General features: G+C 44.9%; 1 protein-coding gene across 1 annotated transcript in view; it reads left to right on the top strand.

Annotated features, from left to right (window-relative positions):
* camk4 (calcium/calmodulin-dependent protein kinase IV) overlaps window positions 1–23,013 on the top strand; it is a 115,722-nt gene that overhangs the window by 79,843 nt on the left and 12,866 nt on the right. The window contains exons 8-9 of the mRNA XM_078214670.1: window positions 1,618–1,693; window positions 1,944–2,070. Of these exons, the coding sequence (XP_078070796.1) occupies window positions 1,618–1,693; window positions 1,944–2,070 (203 nt within the window). The remainder of the gene's footprint in view (window positions 1–1,617; window positions 1,694–1,943; window positions 2,071–23,013) is intronic.

The raw sequence follows: 23,013 nt of genomic DNA, 5'->3' as shown, positions 1-23,013 counted from the left end.
CGGCTGTTGGTATTGCACCCAAGGGGACACACCTTGGAAACAGGGATTTGATTTGATTTGATTATTACTGTCACGTATTAACATACAGTGGAAAGTATTGTTTCTTGTGCACTACACAGACAAAGCATACCATTCATAGAGAAGGAAACGAGAGAGTGCAGAATGTAGTGTTACAGTCATAGCTAGGGTGTAGAGAAAGATCAACTTAATGCAAGGCACGTCCATTCAAAAGTCTGACAGCAGCAGGGAAGAAGCTGTTCTTGAGTCGGTTGGTACGTGACCTCAGACTTTGTATCTTTTTCCCGACGGAAGAAGGTGGAAGAGAGAATGTCCAGGGTGCGTGGGGTCCTTAATTATGCTGGTTGCTTTGCCGAGGCAGTGGGAAGTGTAGACAGAGTGAATGGATGGGAAGCTGGTTTGTGTGATGGATTGGGCTACATTCACAACCTTTTGTAATTCCTTGCAGTCTTGGGCAGAACAGGAGCCATACCAAGCTGTGATACAACCAGAAAGAATGCTTTCTATGGTGCATCTGTAAAAGTTGGTGAGAGTCGTAGCTGACATGCCAAATTTCCTTAGTCTTCTGAGAAAGGAGAGGCGTTGGTGGGCTTTCTTAACTATAGTGTCGGCATGGGGGGATCAGGACAGGTTGTTGGTGATCAGGACCCCTAAAAACCTGAAGCTCTTGACCCTTTCTACTTCATCCCTGTTGGTGTAAATAGAGCATGCTCTCCTTTACGCTTCCTGAAGTTGATGACAATCTCCTTCGTTTTGTTGACGTTGAGGGAGATTATTGTTGCCGCACCAGTTCACCAGATTCTCTATCTCATTCCTGTGCTTTGTCTCATCATTGTTTGAGATACAACCCACTACGGTGGTGTCATCAGCAAACTTGAAAATCGAATTGGTGGGGAATTTGGCCACACAGTCATAGGTGTATAAGGAGTATAGTTGGGGGCTGAGAGCACGGCCTTGTGGGGCACCGTGTTGAGGATGATCATGGAGGAGGTGTTGTTGCCTATCCTTACTGATTGTGGTCTGCTAATTAGAAAGTTCAGGATCCAGTCGCAGAGGGAGGTGCCGAGGCCCAGGCCACGGAGTTTGGAGATAAGTTTTGTGGGAATAATGGTGTTGAAGGCTGAGCTGTAATCAATAAGTAGGAATCTGACATAGGTGTCTTTATTATCTAGGTGTTCCAGGGTTGAGTGCAGCGCCAGGGCGATGGCATCTGCTGTGGACCTGTTGCGGCGGTAGGCAAACTGTATTGGATCCAGATAGTCCGGGAGGCTGGAATTGATTCGTGCCATGACTAACATTTCGAAGCACTTCATAATGGATGTCAGAGCCACTGGCCGATAATCATTAAGGCACGCTGCTTGGTCTTTCTTAGGTACCGGGATGATGGTCGTCTTCTTGAAGCAGATAGGGACCTCAGATTCTTGTAAAGAGAGGTGCTTGAGGGAGCTGCTGGTGCGACTTGATGGGAATAGGGGGATGATAGCGCTCCCAAAATTATGGCGTCCCCTGTGACAGTTTTAATTCAGATTGTGTTTTTAAGATGTTATGCTTGGTACTTAACTTTATTTTTCTAAACTTAATTTGTTCTTTCCATCCCAGCTCCTGAAATATTACGAGGCTGTGTCTATGGACCAGAGGTCGACATGTGGTCAGTGGGAGTCATCACCTACATACTGTAAGAATCTGCAAATGTAACATAAGACCTTTTGTTATTCCATACTTTCTTATGTTCTGTTAACTGAATATAGTAATTGTTTGAATGGAAAAACTCACCCATGTCCTTAAGTAGTAGGAATAGCCCTGTAATTTAGTCCCAATATTTGGTACAAATCCCATGGTGCAAACTAACAAGTCATGCTCCCTTTATTCGTGGAAGGTATCAACAGGCAGAACTGTCATCTGAAACTTTCTTGATCTTTTATCAGGTTGTGTGGTTTCGAACCATTCTATGATGAGAGGGGTGATCAATACATGTATAAGAAGATTCTGAACTGTGACTATGACTTTGTCTCCCCCTGGTGGGATGAGGTCTCACTTAATGCAAAAGATTTGGTAAGTGGGACAATAGAATATAATTATGCCTTTGTTCTGTTTAACTTAAAATTTTGGATGCCCACATCAAACAATTATAAAGACAACTCTGGTCACTATTAATGCAAGTACGTGGTTATATATTTGTTCTGCACTCCATTGTTTCAAAAAAATGGAAGAAAGAACTAAATAATTTTATTGCATTAATGTAACTTTATGACATAAATCGTAAGTGATTATTGGATTCTTCAGACAAAATATCCTATGAATTTTGGGCAACAACTAAATGTGTCTAATGAATTTGAGAGGTTGGATTTAATTAAAGAACCAATATTGCCGAAGAGTGAGGAATAAGGCAGTATCACAGAGATTTAGATTGTACTATACCTCAGCATCTAAATTCTGATAGATACAGATTTGAATGCACCCTCAAATATCACTTATTTTGTTCCAGGGTTCAAATCCCCTTTTAAAAATACATTTCTTTCTTTGGATCTCCATGAACCATGTACTACTCTGTTGAGCAGGAGGACAGGTGAGCATCCTGCTCCCAAACACAAAAGTCACCTGCATGCAAGCAGTCCAGGTGACATGGAGATGTGTCATGTCTTCGCTCCTACACCCTGTGGCACAGTTGAGACCAGTAACTAACTGTGAAGTGGTATCTGGGCATGCTAAGCTTTTTTAGTCAATGACACCCTGTTTACATGTTCACGATACCTGTTAGAGAGACTATATTCAGATTCTTTCAGGCACATATGAAACACATCCTTAGAGGTGACCGCAGCCCGATAGTGATGCGGAACACCCAACCGCGCAGACCTATCTACTGACGCAGGAATCGCAAACAAGGCAGCAAATCCTCCAACCACACACTGACCAGAGAGAAGAACCTCATTGGACGCACCTATACCCTTAACACCACATACTACTCTCACCATCTCCCAGGCCCAAAAAGAAGCAGCCATTCCAGGAAGCGTGGAAAATGTGCAGGCCGGCAGGTGAGAGTGAAACAACATGGTCCCAAGACCCCCCCTCCCCAGCTTACTCCTGGCAAATGTCCAATCTCTGCATAACAAGCTAGACGAACTTAAAGCCGACTCACTTTTCAAAGAGAATTGAGGGACTACTGTGCGCTCTGCTTCACGGAGACATGGCTCACTCCTGCTTCACCAGACTGTGCCCTACAACCAGAGGGCAATCCATCGAATGGACCACACAACGGCCTCATGCAAGGTAGGGGAGGTGGGGTTTGCTTCCTAATCAACACCTCGTGGTGCCTAGACATAGCAACACTGGCGTGTTTCTGCTCTCTGTACCTAGAATACCTGACGGTAAAATGCTGCCCCGACTAACTTCCACGGAAGTTCACCTCCGTTATCCCGATGGCAGTTTATATCCCACCCCATGCAGATGTGAAGACCACGCTGGACAAAATATATACCATCACAAATAGCCTTGAGACAAAACATCCCGAGGCCTTGTTAATCGTGGCCGGGGACTTCAATCAAGCCAAGCTCAAGAGCGTCCTACCAAGATACTGCCAACACGTCTCCTGTTCTACCAAACATCCTAGACCACTGCTACACAAATATCAAATATGTCTACCGCTCTATCACCCGCCCACACTTTGACAAATCAGACCACAAGGCTGTGCTCCTGCTACCGGCTTACAAGCAAAAACTGAAGCAGGAGAATCTGTCAAAGGAAGTTGTGCAGTGTTGGTCTGAGAAATTGGATGATCTCCTATGGGACTGCTTAGAGTCAGTAGACTGGTCAGTATTTAAAAACTTTGCGACCAGCCTGAAGGAGTACGCCACTACAATAACTGACTTCATTAGTAAGTGTGTAGAAGACTGTGTGCCAAAGAAGCAAATCCGCGTGTTTCCCAACCGGAAACCATGGATGAATAGGGATATCCACTGCTTGCTGAAGTCTAAGTCTGAGGTGTTCAAGTCAGGCGACTCTGACCTATACAAGAAACACAGTAAGAGTTTTAACAATACCAGGTTAAAGTCCAACAGGTTTATTTGGTAGCAAATGCCATTAGCTTTCGGAATGCTGCTCCTTCGTCAGATGGAGTGGATATCAGCTCTCAAACCTGTCCAAGCTATAGTCCCAGGCTAGCCACATGGACTCCCGCCGACTATGGCAAGGTCTGCAAGACATAACAAGCTACAAGATGAAGGCATGTAAAATTGTCAGCACGAACGCACTACTCCTTGATGAGCTCACTGCATTCTATGCCTGTTTTGAGCAAGAGGTCAGTGGGAGCATGCCCTCCACCCCGGAAGCCTCGGATGAACCTATATCTGAGGTCACCATTGCAGATGTCAGAGCAGTCTTCTCGAAGGTCAACCCATGGAAAGTGACTGGCCTGGATGAGGTACCCGGATGAGCACTCAGATCCTGTGCGGGCCAGCAGGCGGGGGTATTTGCAGAAATCTTCAACCTCTCTTTACAACAATCTGAGGTCCCTATCTGCTTCAAGAAGACGAACATCATCCCGGTGCCAAAGAAAAGCCAAGCAGTGTGCCTTAATGATTATCGTCTGGTGGCTCTGACATCTATCATTATTAAGTGCTTCGAAAGGTTAGTCATGGCATGAATCAATTCCACACTCCAAGATTGCCCGGATCCACTACAATTTGCCTACCGCCGCAACAGGTCAACAGCAGACGGCATCTCCCTGGCTCTGCACTCAACCCTGGAACACCTAGATAACAAAGATAACTATGTCAGACTTCTATTTATTGACTACAGCTCAGCCTTCAAACCATTATTCCTAACTCCAAACTCCGTGGCCTGGGCCTCAGCTCCTCCCTCTGCGACTGGATCCTGAACTTCCTAACCCACAGACTGCAATCAGTAAGGACAGGCAACAACACCTCCTCCACGATCATCCTCAACACCGGTGCCCCACAAGGCTGTGTCCTCAGCCCCCTACTATGCTCCTCATACACCTCTGACTGTGTGGCCAAATTGCCCTCCAACTCAATTTTCACATTTGCTGCAGGGGGGGTTTGGGGGGGGGGGGGGGGGGGTGCGGCAGGACAGGTTGTTGGTGATCTGCACACCTAAAAGCCTGAAGCTCTCGACCCTTTCTACTTTGTCCCTGTTGATGTAGACAGGATGTGGAGATGCCGGCGTTGGACTGGGGTAAACACAGTAAGAAGTCTCACAACACCAGGTTAAAGTCCAACAGGTCTATTTGGTAGCAAAAGCCACTAACTTTCGGAGCGCTGCCCCTTCGTCAGGTGAGTGGGATTTCAGTTCACAAATGGCATATAAAGACACAAACTCAATTTACAAAATAATGGTTGGAATGCGAGTCTTCACAGGTAATCAAGTCTATTGTTCCCAGGAGCAGGCTGAGGGTAAGAGAGTGGGTTTTCTGACTTTAATTAATTATTTATTTTTTCAGTTAATTTTGGGTTTAAAATCGGAGGTTTTTTTCAAAACCGGAAGTAGGGCCAGGAGAGGCCTGGGGAAGTTTTTGGAGGGTTTAAAAAGGGCTTACCTTGGAGGTTCAGCTTCATTGTTCCCAGGAGCAGGCTGAGGGTAAGAGAGTGGGTTTTCTGACTTTAATTAATTATTTATTTTTTCAGTTAATTTTGGGTTTAAAATCGGAGGTTTTTTTCAAAACCGGAAGTAGGGCCAGGAGAGGCCTGGGGAAGTTTTTGGAGGGTTTAAAAGTGCACCAAAGTATACAGCGGGCAGCAGAGTGAGTGGGAAGTTGAGTGAGCTGTCAGGGCTTTGGCTCACAGGGCTTGGACGAGCAGGGGTGAGTTTTTGTTTCCTTACATTCTTATTAACTTTTCACTGTCTAACTTGACATAAAGTGTCCAGTATGAGTGTGAAACCAGTGTGTTGTTCCCAGTGTAGGATGTGGGAGGTCCTGGAGGCACCTGGCCTCCCGGACATCCACATCTGTGAGGGGTGTGTCGAGCTGCGGTTCCTGAGGGACCGTGTTAGGGAGCTGGAACTGCAGCTCGAGGATCTTAGGCTGATGAGGGAGAATGAGGAGGTGATAGACAAGAGCTATCATCAGGTGGTCACACCAGGGCCACGGGAGGAGGCCAAGTGGGTGACGGCCAGGAAGGGTAAGGCTAGGGTGGTTGAGAGCACCCCGGTGGATTTGCCCCTGCACAACAAGTACTCCTGCTTGAGTACTGCTGGGGGGGACAGCCCGCCTGGGGGAAGCAGCAGTGGCCGTGTCTCCGCAGTGGAGTCCAGCCCTGTAACTCAGAGGGCTAAGGAAAAGAGGAGGAAGGCGGTATTAATCGGGGACTCGATGGTGAAGGGGACAGACAGGCGTTTCTGAGGAGGTAGGCGGGATTCTCGCATGGTGGTCTGCCTCCCTGGGGCCGGGATCCAGGATGTCGCTAGTCGCGTCCCGGAAATCCTGAGGTGGGAGGGAGAGGAGCCTGAGGTAGCGGTACATATTGGTACCGCTGATGTGGGTAGGAAGGGAGAAGGGGTCATGAAAAGGGAGTACAGGGAATTAGGGAGACAGCTGAGAAAGAGGAAAGCAAAGGTAGTAATCTCAGGATTACTGCCTGTGCCACGGGAAGGTGAGGGCAGGAATGGAGTGAGGTGGAAGATGAATGTGTGGCTGAGGGACTGGTGCAGGGGGCAGGGATTCAGGTTCCTGGACCATTGGGACCTCTTTAGGGGCAGGGGTGATCTGCATACAAAAACCGGGTGGAACTTGAATCACAGGGGGACCAATATCCTGGCCGGTAGGTTGGCTAAGGCTACTGGGGAGAATTTAAACTAGATAGGTTGGGGGGAGGGGAGCTAGAAGAGTTGACTAGGATCAAGGAACTAATTGATGGGGGGGAGGATGCAGGGGTAAGGGGAATTACAAAATTGGTAGAGGAGAGGGTGCAAGTGAATGAAGGCGGTAATTTAGATAAGGGAGTAGAGGGAGAGGGTGTTCGCGACTCATCAAAGCGGGTCCAGATAAAAGCTGGAATAAGGACACTTTGCCTGAATGCACGAAGCATTCGGAACAAGGTAAATGAGTTGATGGTGCAAATCAGCACAAGTGGGTACGATCTAGTGGCCATTACAGAAACGTGGCTGAAAGGTGACCAGGACTGGGAGATGAATATCCAGGGGTATCAGGCGTTTAGGAAGAATAGACAGGAAGGAAAAGGTGGTGGGGTCGCGCTATTAATAAGAGATAATATCAGGGTAGTACTGAGGGATGACATAGGCTCTGAGGAACAAAACGTGGAATCATTATGGGTAGAGATGAGGAATAGTAGAGGGAGAAAGACACTAGTAGGTGTGGTATATAGGCCCCCAAATAATAATGTTGAGGTAGGGAGGGCTATAAACAAGCAGATAAGGGATGCGTGTAAAAACGGAACGGCAATAATCATGGGGGACTTCAACATGCACATTGACTGGCAGACTCAAGTCGGTATGGGTGGAATGGAGGAAGAGTTCTTAGAATGCTGTCGGGATAGTTTCCTTGAACAGCATGTTACGGAACCGACGAGGGAACGAGCTATTTTGGATCTGGTATTGTGTAACGAGGTAGGTAGAATTAAGGATCTTATTGTGAAGGACCCTCTTGGGTCTAGTGACCACAATATGGTCGAATTTCTGATTCAGATGGAAGAGGAGAAAGTTTGGTCCCAAACCAGTGTCCTCTGTTTGAACAGAGGGAAATATGATAGGATGAGGGATGAATTGGCTAAGGTAGACTGAGAGAGCAGGTTGGCAGGTAGGATAGCTGAGGAACAGTGGAGGATTTTTAAGGAGATCCTTTTCAGTTCTCAGCAAAAATATATTCCAGCAAAAAACAAGGATTGTAAGAAAAGGGAGAACCAGCCGTGGATAACGAAGGAAATAAAGGAGAGTATTAAAATAAAAACAGCTGCGTACAGAGTGGCCAAAAATAGTGGAGAAAGAAGTGATTGGGAAAAATTTAAGAAACAACAAAGAGAGACTAAGAAAGCGATAAAGAAAGGAAGGATAGACTATGAAGCTAGGCTAGCAATTAATATAAAAAATGATAGTAAAAGTTTTTATAAATATATAAAAAGGAATAGAGTGGCTAGAGTGAATGTTGGACCCTTGGAGGACGAGAGGGGGGAGTTAATAGTGGGAAATGAGGATATGGCTGAGTCTTTAAATAAGTTTTTTGTGTCGGTCTTCACGGTGGAGGACACAAATAGTTTGCCAAATATTAACGATAGAGGGTTGGCAGCAGGAGAAATACTTAATACAATTAATGTTACCAGAGAGGCAGTGCTGGGTAGACTAATGGGACTGAAGGTGGACAAGTCCCCGGGTCCGGATGGAATGCATCCCAGGGTATTGAAAGAAATGTCAGAGGTAATAGTGGATGCGTTAGTGATTATTTATCAAAACTCGTTGCATTCTGGGGTAGTGCCGGTTGATTGGAAAACGGCTAATGTTACGCCGCTGTTTAAAAAAGGAAGGAGACAAAAGGCGGGTAACTATAGGCCGGTCAGCTTAACGTCTGTAGTAGGGAAAATGCTGGAATCCATTATTAAAGAGGAGATAGCAGGGCATCTGGATAGAAATGGTTCGATCAATCAGACGCAGCATGGATTCATGAGGGGAAAGTCGTGCTTGACGAACATGTTGGATTTTTATGAAGATGTGACTAGGGCGGTTGATGGAGGAGAACCGGTGGATGCGGTGTTTTTGGATTTCCAAAAGGCGTTTGATAAGGTGCCCCATAAAAGGCTGCTGAAGAAGATTAGGGCACACGGAGTTGGGGGTAGTGTGTTAAAGTGGATTGGGGACTGGCTATCCGACAGGAAGCAAAGAGTCGGAATAAATGGGTGTTTTTCCGGTTGGAGGAAGGTAACTAGTGGCGTGCCGCAGGGATCGGTACTCGGGCCGCAACTATTTACCATTTATATAGATGATCTGGAGGAGGGGACGGAGTGTAGGGTAACGAAGTTTGCAGACGACACAAAGGTAAGTGGAAAAGTGAATCGTGTGGAGGACGGAGAAGATCTGCAGAGAGATTTGGACAGGCTGAGTGAGTGGGCGAGGATATGGCAAATGGAGTATAACGTTGAGAAATGCGAGGTTATACACTTTGGAGGAAATAATAACAAATGGGATTACTATCTCAATGGAAACAAATTAAAACATGCTACCGTGCAAAGGGACCTGGGGGTCCTTGTGCATGAGACGCAAAAGCCCAGTCTGCAGGTACAACAGGTGATCAAGAAGGCAAATGGGATGTTGGCCTATATTGCGAGGGGGATAGAATATAAAAGCAGGGATGTCTTGATGCACCTGATGTGGAGATGCCGGCGTTGGACTGGGGTAAACACAGTAAGAAGTTTAACAACACCAGGTTAAAGTCCAACAGGTTTATTTGGTAGCAAAAGCCACACAAGCTTTCGAGGCTCTGAGCCCCTTCTTCAGGTGAGTGGGAATTCTGTTCACAAACAGAACTTATAAGACACAGACTCAATTTACATGAATAATGGTTGGAATGCGAATACTTACAACTAATCCAGTCTTTAAGAAACAAAACAATGGGATTGATGAAGACGAACATCTCGCCAAGGCCATCCCCACACCCCCACTTCTTGCCTTCAAACAACCGCACAACCTCAAACAGACCATTGTCCGCAGCAAACTACCCAGCCTTCAGGAGAACAGTGACCAAGACACCACACAACCCTGCCACAGCAACCTCTGCAAGACGTGCCGGATCATCGACACAGATGCCATCATCTCACGTGAGAACACCATCCACCAGGTACACGGTACATACTCTTGCAACTCGGCCAACGTTGTCTACCTGATACGCTGCAAGAAAGGATGTCCCGAGGCATGGTACATTGGGGAAACTATGCAGACGCTGCGACAACGGATGAATGAACACCGCTCGACAATCACCAGGCAAGACTGTTCTCTTCCTGTTGGGGAGCACTTCAGCGGTCACGGGCATTCGGCCTCTGATATTCGGGTAAGCGTTCTCCAAGGCGGCCTTCGCGACACACGACAGCGCAGAGTCGCGGAGCAGAAACTGATAGCCAGGTTCCGCACACACAAGGACGGCCTCAACCGGGATATTGGGTTTATGTCACACTATTTCACATAAATATTTCTGCTTTTTTCCTCCTGAGTCTTTATCATGCGATCCTAGAATCAGAATTTATGTCACACTATTTGTAACTCCCACAGTTGCGTGGACCTGCAGAGTTTCACTGGCTGTCTTGTCTGGAGACAATACACATCTTTTTAGCCTGTCTTGATGCTCTCTCCACTCCCATTGTTTTGTTTCTTAAAGACTGGATTAGTTGTAAGTATTCGCATTCCAACCATTATTCATGTAAATTGAGTCTGTGTCTTATAAGTTCTGTTTGTGAACAGAATTCCCACTCACCTGAAGAAGGGGCTCAGAGCCTCGAAAGCTTGTGTGGCTTTTGCTACCAAATAAACCTGTTGGACTTTAACCTGGTGTTGTTAAACTTCTTACTGTGTTGATGCACCTGTACAGGGCATTGGTGAGGCCGCAGCTGGAATACTGTGTGCAGTATTGGTCCCCTTATATGAGGAAGGATATATTGGCATTGGAGGGAGTGCAGAGAAGGTTCACCAGGTTGATACCGGAGATGAGGGGTTTGGATTATGAGGAGAGGCTGAGGAGATTGGGTTTGTACTCGTTGGAGTTTAGAAGGATGAGGGGGGATCTTATGGAGACTTATTAGATAATGCGGGGGCTGGATAGGATGGAGGCGGAGAGATTCTTTCCACTTAGTAAGGAAGTTAAAACTAGAGGACACAGCCTCAAAATAAAGGGGGGTCGGTTTAAGACAGAGTTGAGGAGGAACTTCTTCTCCCAGAGGGTGGTGAATCTCTGGAATTCTCTGCCCACTGAGGTGGTGGAGGCTACCTCGCTGAATATGTTTAAAGCGCGGATGGATGGATTCCTGATCGGTAAGGGAATTAAGGGTTATGGGGATCAGGCGGGTAAGTGGTACTGATCCACGTCAGATCAGCCATGATCTTATTGAATGGCAGGGCAGGCTCGAGGGGCTAGATGGCCTACTCCTGCTCCTATTTCTTATGTTCTTATGTTCTTAAAGGTACAGACAATGTGAGTGGAGAGAGGGTTAACCTGTCCTGGTCCCCTCGTGCCGACACTATAGATAAGAAAGCCCACCAACGCCTCTACTTTCTCAGAAGACTAAAGAAATTTGGCATGTCAGCTATGACACTCACCAACTTTTACAGATGCACTATAGAAAGCATTCTTTCTGGTTGTATCACAGCTTGGTATGGCTCCTGCTCTGCCCAAGACCGCAAGGAGCTACAAAAGGTCGCAAATGTAGCCCAATCCATCACGCAAACCAGCCTCCCATCCATTCACCCTGTCTACACTTCCCACTGCCTCGGCAAAGCAGCCAGCATAATTAAGGACCCCACGCACCCCGGACATTCGCTCTTCCTCCACCTTCCGTCGGGAAAAAGATACAAAAGTCTGAGGTCACGTACCAACTGACTCCAGAACAGCTTCTTTCCTGCTGCTGTCAGACTTTTGAATGGAACTACCTTGCATTAAGTTGATCTTTCTCTACACTCTAGCTATGACTGTAACACTATATTCTGCACTCTCTCGTTTCCTTCTCAATGAACGGTATGCTTTGTATAGCGCGAAAGAAACAATACTTTTCACTATGTTAATACATGTGACAATAATAAATCAAATCAAATCAAAATCAATATGGATTAATTCATTATGCATGCCAATGCAACATTAGCTTGCTCATTTCAACTTTATTTTGTATACCTATTTCATCAACTTAAAAAAAAATCATGGAATTAAAATCTAATGTGCTTTACTCTTTGTAAAAATATTGACTCAAGTGGAAAATTATCAGTAATGCAATCGCCGAAGGTGCAACACCTTCTCCTTTACCTCCTCCCTACTCGCCATCTAAACACTCTTTTCAGGTGAAGTAGCGCTTCATGTGCACCTTCTTTAATCTGATCTGTTGCATCTGCTGCTCCCAATGCAGTCTACTTTACATCCGCAAGCAGGACCCAGACCTTTCTGTCGCTTGCTATTTCAACACACCATCCTGCTTTCATGTACATGTGTCCATTCTTGGCCTGCTGCAATGTTCCAGTGAAGCGCAATACAAATTGGAGGAATAGGACATCACCTTCTGATTAGGCACTTTATAGCCTCCAAACTTAACATTGAGTTCATAGAATTATAGAATCCCTACAGTGCAGAAGGAGGCCATTCGGCCCATCGAGTCTGCACCGACCACAATCCCACCCGGCCCTATCCCCATAACCCCATGCATTTACCCTAGCTAATCCCCCTGACACTAAGAAGCAATTTAGCATGGCCAATCCATTTAACCTGCACATCTTTGGACTGTGGGAGGAAACCGGAGCACCTGGATGAAACCCGTGCAGACACGGGGAGAACATGCAAACTCCTCACAGACAGTGACCCAAGCCGGGAATTGAACCCGTGTCCCTGGCACTGTGAGGCAGCAGTGCTAATCACTGTGCCACCGTGCCCCCGAGTTCTATAACTTCAGGGCATGAACTCTCTCCTCCACCTTCACCCCATTTCTATGTATGTTATTTCATTTTATTTTATTTATTTTCATTTTTTCTATCATTTCACTTTTCCACTTTTATAAAAATCTTGCTTTCCATCTTTTTCCACCCAATACGGTCTCCCCTCCCCCCATTCCACTAGGGCCATCTGTTACATTTCTTAGGTTGTCCTTTGACACTCTGCTTCTCTTTGTTCTGCCATTTACACATTTTGATCTTTTAATGGGCTGCCATTAGCACCCCTCTTAGCCATGATCATCACTATTTACGTTTTCTATCTTTTTGTATAGAAATAAATATCACCCTATTTTCTATTTTCTTCAGCTCTGACAAAGGGTCATCCAGACACAAAACGCTAGCTCTGTTCTCTCTCCACAGATGCTGTTAAACCTGCTGAGGATTTCCAGCATTTTCTGTTTTTGTTTCAGATTCCGGCATCCTCAGTAATTTGCTTTTGTCAGCAGTGAGTACCATGTTTAATTTGGAACATTTTAATCTAAATCCTTCATTTATATAATTGCAGATCAGAGAAAAAAATAATGCAGTGCACTTTGCACGTGATAATCCTTGTAACTTGAAATTCTAATTCAAGGGACAGAAAACCAAAGTCTTAAAATATCTTGCCATAAACCTTCAATGGATGAAAGAGCAAATAAGGGGTGCATAGTAAAAATTAAGAAATGAATCTTTCAAGATAAAGAGAAAACAAGTCAATTGACCCAAGGATTGTTCTCAACATCTTCAAATCAATACTTGGGAGTTCCAATGTTCTCAGAGAAAATTCAAATTAGCTGAACTATGCTCAGCACTGGAGGGATACAAAACCATTATCATGAATGAAGTCCAGTCCATCACTCAAACCAGCCTCCCATCCATTGACACTGTCTACACTTCCCACTGCCTTGGAAAAGCAGCCAGCATAATCAAGTACCCCACGCACCCTGGACATACTCTCTTCCACCTTCTTCTGTCGGAAAAAAGATACAAAGGTCTGAGGTCACATAACAACCGACTCAAGAACAGCTTCTTTCCTGCTGCCATCAGACTTTTGAATGGACCTACCTCGCATTAAGTTGATTTTTCTCTACAACCTAGCACTACATTCTGCACTCTCTTTTTCTTCCCTATGTACGGTATGCTTTGTCTGTATAGCGCGCAAGAAACAATACTTTTCATTGTATACTAATACATGTGACAAATCAATTTCTTTTGAAATCAATTTTTGCTCACACGGTATAACTGAACTGCTCGTCTCCACAATTCTCAGGTACTGAGCTTTGCAGATTTGCACAGGACTGGGAGTTTTGCCACACTATGTCAAGTCTCAAATATCCACAATCCAAAGGAATGGTGGAGTGTACCAAGCAAACCTTAAAACACCTATTGACGAAGGCACTGGTGGACAGAAGAGACCTCTATGTGGCCCTGCTGAATTTCAAAATACTCCATTAAAGGGCATTAGATCATCTCCAGCACAGCTCTTGCTGGGGAGAAGACTAAGAACTAAGCTTCTAACTGTGCTTTAGCTTCTATTTCTACAGGCAGCGTGCTACAATGTGCAAGACCTGCTCAAACTGAGACAGCAGAAGCAAAAACAGTACTTTGATGGAGGTGCCTGACCTCTGTCTGAACTGAACATGGGAGAGACAGCGAGGATTCAGCAGGAAGGGATCTGTAATCCTGCTGTTGTCTGGAAAATCTGACAGAAAACCAATGAAATACATAGCTGTCTGAACCAGAACGTGGAGCTGAAAATCAAGAGTCAGAAACTACCAATGGAGCAATGGATAACTAGACAAAGCCTCAGAGTCCTGAAAAGTAAGGAGTGAAAGTGACACAGAGCAGGAGAAGACCCTTTCTCCTTCAGAATCATCTCAGTCACCATTCAGAACATCCAGTGGAAGAATTGTGAAAAAAATCAGAGATGAGTAAAAGATAAAACAGACCAATCCAAATAGAGTGCAAAAGAATAGATAAGAGACTTTGTGAACTTAAGTTGGCCAAGCCCATGGTCTCTTTTGTTCTGACAGAAACTAGTCTAAAGTGTTTTTGTTTTAAAGTTAGTGTCAGAAGAAATGGGATAGAAAAGGGGAAATGTGGTTGTGGACTCCAGTATTATACTATATACTGTACACTGTGTACGGCATACAGGGTCACCTGACCTGGGGGAAGAAGGTCAAATAGCACATGTTAGAGAAGATTGCAACAAGGCTGTGTATGCCTTGCAGTTGTGTGTTCATGTTATGACAATGCTATTAGTAAAGTTAGTTCACAGCAATGGTGTCATTCATTCTGCATTATAAAAATAAGACATAATTAAATCTGCTCAATGCAGCCTTCCCCATAGTGTGGAGAGCAGAAGTGAGTTTCTTTAACGTCCACTTGCATCATAATTATTAGGGTGTTGCTTTAGCCAATCGCACATGCTGATCTCAAATTGTACCCACCAAAGAAGACCTTCCTTCCACCTCGAAGGATTTCACTGACTGACTAGTTGCTTGGTTAAGGTCAGTTTGAAAAAGTGGTGCGTGTCACTTTTCAAATCCGCTTCCCTCTATCACCCGCTAAATCCCACCCCCACCAATCACCATAGACCCACCCAATATCACCATTCCTCTCCACTGTCACCTTTGAAGTTATCCTGGACCCTATCACAACCAACCTCCACATGCCTTTCCTATCCTCTGAGCCGATACCTGTTACTGTCTCCATGTCCACCCTGTCCTTTCCTGCCATCCACGCCACCTGACTTGTCCCCTTCTGTGACTCCCCTGATGAAACCTTCAGACCTTTTACCAGACTCTCACCCTGGACCTGCTTGTAACAAAGGCAGTGTAAGAACTGTGGGGGACTTTATAATCTTCATATAGACTGGGACAATCAAATTGGTAGAGAAGTCTGGAAGAGGAGCTTGCAAAATGTTTCTGTGATGATTTCTTGGAGCAATCCATTATGGAATTGATTAGGAATAAAGCTTTTTAAATCCAGTATTGTGTAATGAAGCACGGTTAATTAGTAATGTTGTAAAAATTCATTTGGGAAATACTGATCATGATACCATTGAATTCCATGTTAGGTTTGAAAAATACATTCTCCCATCACAACCAACGGTCTTAAATTTGAAGCAAATTACATCGGTATGAGGGGAGAACTGGCTAAGTCTAATTGGATAAATAGATTGAAAGGCATGGAAGTAAATGAACAGTGGGAAACATTTAATAACACAATTGAAAATCTTCAGCAAAAATACATTCCATTGGAAATCAAAAACTCAGTGAGAAAGACCATCCATGGCTCACTCAGGAAGTTAAGGATCATATTAGTTTAAAAGAAGAGACTTACAATGTTGGAAAAGAACAGCAGCAAGTCTGAGGACTGGGAATGTTTTAGAAACCAGCTGAGGGTCACCAGTTGATAAATAAGGAAAAAATAGAAAATGAGAATAAACTAGATAGGAACGTAAGAGCAGATTATAAGAATTTTTATAAGTATGTAAAGAAGAAGAATGCAACTCAAGTAAAGGTTGGAGCCTTAGAAGCAGAGACAAGATAAATCATGGGAAATGAGGAAAAAGCAGAGGCACTTATATTTGGTTGGGACTTTTCATCACAGATGGAACGGATAATTTGATGAACAAACAAAAATTACATTGACTTTCGGTGGGCAGAATTGGAAAATCTCATCCTTTGGGCATACATCTTCATAGTAGAAGACACAAGTTTCATACCAGAAATAGAAAGTAACTTAGAGGAGAAAAAGAGTGAGAAAGGAATGTTAGCAGAGAGAGTATTGGTGAAACTTGAGGGACTAAAATCTGGCAAGCCACAGGACCTAATGGCCTACACCCTTGGTGTTCTAAAAGAATTAACTGCAGAGATACTGGGTAATTTTTTCAGTCCCACCAATGGTGGGAATCATGGCAGGCGCAAGTGGAAAATTCAGTGATACCAAAAATTGTATTTTTATTGGTGGGGAAGCCAGCATGAGGAGCAGTGGTGTAGTGGTATTGTCACTGGACTAGTAATCTTCTGGGAACCCAGATTCAAACTCCAACATGTCATTTCAGTTCAGGTGCCCTGGGATTTCCCAGGACTCCTACATACTGAGTCATTCCAAAGTGCCACAGATATTTGAAAGGCCGTGGTGCTAAAGCTGCTGGGTGACAAGGGGTACCTGTTTAGAAATGGCTCATGCGATAGCTGAGCGACATCCTCAAAGTGCCTCAGAGCAAAGGTACAACATGGCACACTCAGTGATAAGGTCCATTATTAAGCAAACCATTAGCATTCTGAAGATGCACTTCCAATGTTTGGACCAGAGAGGGTATCCTGCATCATTGTGTCCTGTTGCCCTGCACAAAGCAGAGATCACTGCGACATGGAGGAGGCTGAGAACTCCATGGAAGATGAAGACCTGGAAGGGCAATAACATGAGAGGATGCTGATGGTCAGTTTTCATGTGAGGATGTCCTTGCAGCAGCACGTTGTGGAAGACGTGTCTGTGACAGAACAATAGCCACAAAGTTTCAGGTCATGTAAGGATGCGTGCGCTTCCACTGTCCCTTAGCACCCTCCAGTGATTGGAAAGGCCTTTACAAGCAGTGACATCACAAAAAAGGCCAACATCGGCCTTGGACCTCCAACCCTTGACGATCATGAGGTCCTAACCTTTGGAATGGTCAGCAGACAGAGCTGTATATATTCACTTTCGGAAGTGAAAAGGAAGCACCCCAGCTCAAACTCTCTATCAGCTGTACCTTGTGCACTTGTTGCCACCTGAAGGAGACACTTGGTATGGCCAAGGATTTGCATTTACTTGTTGAGAGCATACTGAGAGCTTTTGCACTCGCAATGGACGCAGCTTTGTTGATGAAACAACATAATTTTCAACTCTCCGATACCCCCAAGTACAAATAATTCTATGGTTTGTTGCAAAACTTAAAGGTTCAAAACTCAATGTGCAGACACTTTCAGGAAAGAGTCCCCCTTACATTACACAAGGAACAAGTGACTAACGTGTGTCGGCAATCATTTAGTATTGAAATAAGCAGAAATTACTTCATTCAAAGGGTTGTGAATCTTTAGAAATCTCTATCTCCAGAAAATTGTGAATGCTCCATCGTTCAATACATTCCAGGCTGGGATAGGCAAATTTTTTCCCTCTTAGGGAATTAAGGGATGTGGAGAGTGGGTAGGAAAATAGTGTTGAAGCCCAAGATTAACCAAGATCGTATTGAATGAATGGGCAGGATGGACAGGCCATATGGTTTACCCCTCCTATTTCCTGTGCTCTTGTCACCATACTGCATCTCACCCTCCTCTGACTGTGACTGTTCCTTCCTATCACGAGCACCCTAAGCTCTACCCACAGGATCCCACCATTGACATTGCTCACTGACTCTCTTTAAGACATTTCCCCCCTTCCTTTGACTTTGCCCCCTTCCACACAAGCCCCCTTCCAGCCTTTGCATGCTTCCCTTGTCCCTTGGTGCAGTGTTTACTAATGGCACTCAATATGAGTGAAGTTACGTGAAATCCTCAAGAAGGAGAAAGCAACATTTATAGAATGGAAGAGTCATGGAAGAGTGGAAATTCAGCAGATATATTTAATCATAAATTCCAAAAGTTTAACCGGCTGTCGGGAAACAGATCTTTTGCCTCCCACAAAAGTGCCCCCCGCCCCCCGCTGACAGGAGTGGAAAATTCTGCTGTTGGTGATGGCATTAGAATAGAATAGAAACCCTACAGTGCAGAAGGAGGCCATTCGGCCCATCGAGTCTGCACCGACCACAATCCCACCCAGGCCCTACCCCCACATATTTACCCACTAATCCCTCTAACCTACGCATCCCAGGACTCTAAGGGGCAATTTTTAACCTGGCCAAACAACCTAACCCGCACATCTTTGGACTGTGGGAGGAAACCGGAGCACCCGGAGGAAACCCACGCAGACACGAGGAGAATGTGCAAACTCCACACAGACAGTGACCCGAGCCGGGAACCGAACCCGGGAGCTGTGAAGCAGCAGTGCTAACCACTGTGCTACCGTGCCGCCCGATGAAGCACTGGCACTTAATTGTCACTCATGTTATATTAAGTCTCATGATCTGCTCTATTTTAACTTGGAAATGTGTTTTGCCTACTTTCAGCACAAACATAACCTACTTTCAGAGAAATTAGTCACTTTCAGGTTGGCAAACTAACTAGTGGGGTTCCACAGAGATCAGTATTGAAGCATCATTTACAATCTATATTAATAACCTCAATGAAGTATCAGAGTGTATTTGTGGACAAATTTGCTGATGTTGCAAAGAAAGCTGGGAAAGTAAGTCATGCATTATCGTAGTGTTATATTCTAACTCATGTAGCTCATCTCCCAAAAGCAAGTTGCTGGCCTTCATGGAAAAGTTGAGGGTGGAGCCTAAGGAATTCTCAGATTAATCACCAAGACATGACTATTGCAGATACACACACTTAAGTGTTCCAGCATCACAGATAGATAGGGCAGTACACAGTAAGGAGCACATTACATGCAAACAGAAGCAGATGCTGGAAATAGAGACAGCAGTGGAGTGTCACCTCAGAGATTAAGGACACTCCAAGCTCTGTCCAGCAATTCACAGTGGCTTAGCTTTGGGGGTCATCACAAAAAGGGGACAACTTGTGCAATACCAGCAGGAAATGTCAGTATTTACAGAAGTAGTGCACACCCTTACATAGAAAATAGAGAAATCCATCCCTAGCACAAGTTCCATGTTGCGTCAGGGATTTATGCTGATAGCCACCTCCATTGTAAGAGTAGCCAACCTCATACAGTAGGTGTTGGAGGGAATGAACGAACTGAGTCTTCTGAGACCGTATAGAATTTCAACTAAAATGGCTTTATTCAATATGCATGAGGGAGAGCAGAACTTGGAAATGTAATTCCAGCTTACTTCCAAGCTATTCTGCTAATCATCTTATTCCCTTTTTTAACATTATGAAGCATTACATTTACATTAGGTCATATTATTTCTTTGAGTTGATTACAGTTCTGTTTTGATCACATTATGCAGATCCATTGTCCTGTGTGCTTTAACTTTAATCATTTTCTGGACATGAGAGGCCACAGGTTTAGGGTGCTGGGGAGTAGGCATAGAGAAGATGTTAGGGGTACGTTTTTCACTCAGAGGGCGGTGGGTGCGTTGAATCGGCTGCCGGTAGTGGTGGTGGAAGCAGATTCGATTGAGTCTTTTAAGAGACTTTTGGATAGGTTCATGGAGGTTAGTAAGATAGAGGGTTATAGATGAGCCTAGAAGGTAAGGAAATTGTTCGGTGCAACTTGTGGGCCGAAGGGCCTGTTTGTGCTGTAGCTTTTCTATGTTCTATGTTCTATATCCTGTCTGCCTGTTTACAATATCAACGCGTTGTGTTTGTCAAACCGATTTCAATGGTGTGTTAATTGTTCCAATTTCCCTGATACTTGATTAGTTTCCAGAGGCACAATAGCTCCTCTAGACATTGTGGAGTCTCGTTAAGTGGCATCAATGATCTTACTGTTGCTGTAGCCTCAGAAAGATCTCACCTGGGGTGCAACTGTGTTAGTGGTGTCTGGGATTTGGTAATTTGTCATGTCTGCCCACTGTGAGTGTGAATACTACAGTCAGGCTCTCTGTTTAACCCTTTCTATTCATTCCCCTCTTGCTGCAGCCCACACTCCCTGTGTTTGTCCTACTACAGTAGGTTATTGAATGCATGCTGGGGTTCACACCAATGGCCTGCACACTCTGGTTGCCAGTTTACAGAAGACCAAATACAGCATCACCTTGGTGGCATAACTTCACATTGACATGCAGCTAAGTGCTGTCCTGTGCAGGCTGACCTCTGAGAAGAAAGATTGAGAAAGGGCTAATGACACTGAAGGTTCTTCTCAAGGTGCTCTTGCCCTCTCCTCTCACCAGACAGAACCTCACATGCTGTTTCCTGTCCCGATGGCCAAGTATGATCCTGCAGAGCTGCAGTTGGAGGAGTCTTAGGTGGGACATTCATGCACTCCAAGATGTCTGCCAAAGGCATATCGTGTGTCAGAAGAAAAAATCAAACAGTCTGCTTCAAGCTCTCCTGAAGTCACAAGAGTAGCACCACATAGAAGTAATATAAAGCATAGGAGGAAGAAGTCTTAATTGTACAAAGGCCTTCAGTTGGTTACTTATTACAGTATCATTGTTCCACTAATGTTCTTTTTTAAAGTGAAATAATGAGTTTATGTGAACTATTCATTATCATGGCCTCTAGTTTCTTGCATCCTTCATTCATGCTGTCACTTTCAATCTGGTGAATAGATCAGCCTTGATGAAGAGGAAAGTCTTTGAGTGTGATGGTTGACTGGATGACTGCAGGAAGGGGGTTTGATGCAGATGGGGTGCTTATTTAGAGGTTGAAATGGATAGTTCACCAAATGTAAGCATGCTTTTCAAGTGAAGCACGCCTGGATAAGAGGCATCAGAGATTTCTCTGACAGTCTGCACCTGCAAGCACTAAAGGCACATCAGGATTCTCCTCTCCATCTTCCTCTTCCTCCTCTTAGGATGTCAGATGTTCTACAGCTTACTCTGGCACCAGCTCCAGTCCTCTCTGAGGCAGTATGCTATGAAGGGCACAACAGATGACAATAAGTCTAGGGACTTTTCCTGGTGACATTTGCTGAGGCATATTGAAAGGTGTCTCCAAATCAGTCAAGGCTGCAGAAAGTAATTTTGAGCAAGCCAATAACTTGGACTATAGTCACCCTGGTGATGATGTGGTTCCTTTTGTATATCTGCTGTCCCAGTGGTAAGGTTCCTCACTTGGGGTCATTCGCAGGTTCTGAGTAGTTGCCCCTCAGTAGTTATCTACCAGATTTTCTTCTAGAACGAACCCTTGCGAAATCTGAACGAGCCATGGCTTTTCCCTGATAATGGTGCAGACTTGCATTAGGTTCTTGCAATAATGACAGCTAGCTGCACATTAAGGAAATGGAAGCCCTTCCAAATAACCAATGTGCCTGGCTGATCATATGGTGCCTTGATTACCACAGGAGTACAATCTACCATCCCTAGATCTGTGAAGGAATAGCCCCTTGTGTTTGACTGGCCTCATCCATGTCAAAGTGGATGTAGTTGACCTGAAGAAGTGTCATATGGACGGACTCAAAACGTTAATTCTGTTTCTTACTCCACAGATGTGGCCAGATCTGCTGAGTTTTCCAGTATTTTCTGTTTTTATTTCAAATTTCCAGTGTCCGCAATATTTTGCTTTTAAAAAAGTAAAGTTTATTAGTGTCACAAGTAGGCTTACATATACACTGCAATGAGGTTATTGTGAAAATCCCCTAGTCACCACACTCAGACGCCTGTTCGGGTACACTGAGGGAGAATTTAGCATGGCCAATGCACCTAACCAGCACGTCTTTCAGACTGCGGGAGGAAACCAGAGCACCCGGAGGAAACCCATGCAGACATAGAACATAGAACAGTACAGCACAGAACAGGCCCTTCGGCCCACGATGTTGTGCCGAGCTTTATCTGAAACCAAGATCAAGCTATCCCACTCCCTATCATCCTGGTGTGCTCCATGTGCCTATCCAATAACCGCTTAAATGTTTCTAAAGTGTCTGACTCCACTATCACTGCAGGCAGTCCATTCCACACCCCAACCACTCTCTGCGTAAAGAACCTACCTCTGATATCCGTCCTGTATCTCCCACCACGAACCCTATAGTTATGCCCCCTTGTAATAGCTCCATCCACCCGAGGAAATAGTCTTTGAACGTTCACTCTATCTATCCCCTTCATCATTTTATACACCTCTATTAAGTCTCCCCTCAGCCTCCTCCGCTCCAGAGAGAACAGCCCTAGCTCCCTCAACCTTTCCTCATATGACCTACCCTCCAAACCAGGCAGCATCCTGGTAAATCTCCTCTGCACTCTTTCCAGCGCTTCCACATCCTTCTTATAGTGAGGTGACCAGAACTGCACACAATATTCCAAATGTGGTCTCACCAAGGTCCTGTACAGTTGCAGCATAACCCCACGGCTCTTAAACTCCAACCCCCTGTTAATAAAAGCTAACACACTATAGGCCTTCTTCACAGCTCTATCCACTTGACTGGCAACCTTTAGAGATCTGTGGATATGGACCCCAAGATCTCTCTGTTCCTCCACAGTCTTCAGAACCCTACCTTTGACCCTGTAATCCACATTTAAATTTGTCCTACCAAAATGAATCACCTCACATTTATCAGGGTTAAACTCCATTTGCCATTTTTCAGCCCAGCTTTGCATCCTATCTATGTCTCTTTGCAGCCTACAACAGCCCTCCACCTCATCCACTACTCCACCAATCTTGGTGTCATCAG

The sequence above is a fragment of the Mustelus asterias genome, chromosome 6, assembly GCF_964213995.1.
Source record: "Mustelus asterias chromosome 6, sMusAst1.hap1.1, whole genome shotgun sequence".
Taxonomy (NCBI): Eukaryota; Metazoa; Chordata; class Chondrichthyes; order Carcharhiniformes; family Triakidae; genus Mustelus; species Mustelus asterias.
Note: the sequence above shows the minus strand (reverse complement) of the source record. Positions and strands in the feature narration are given on the sequence as shown.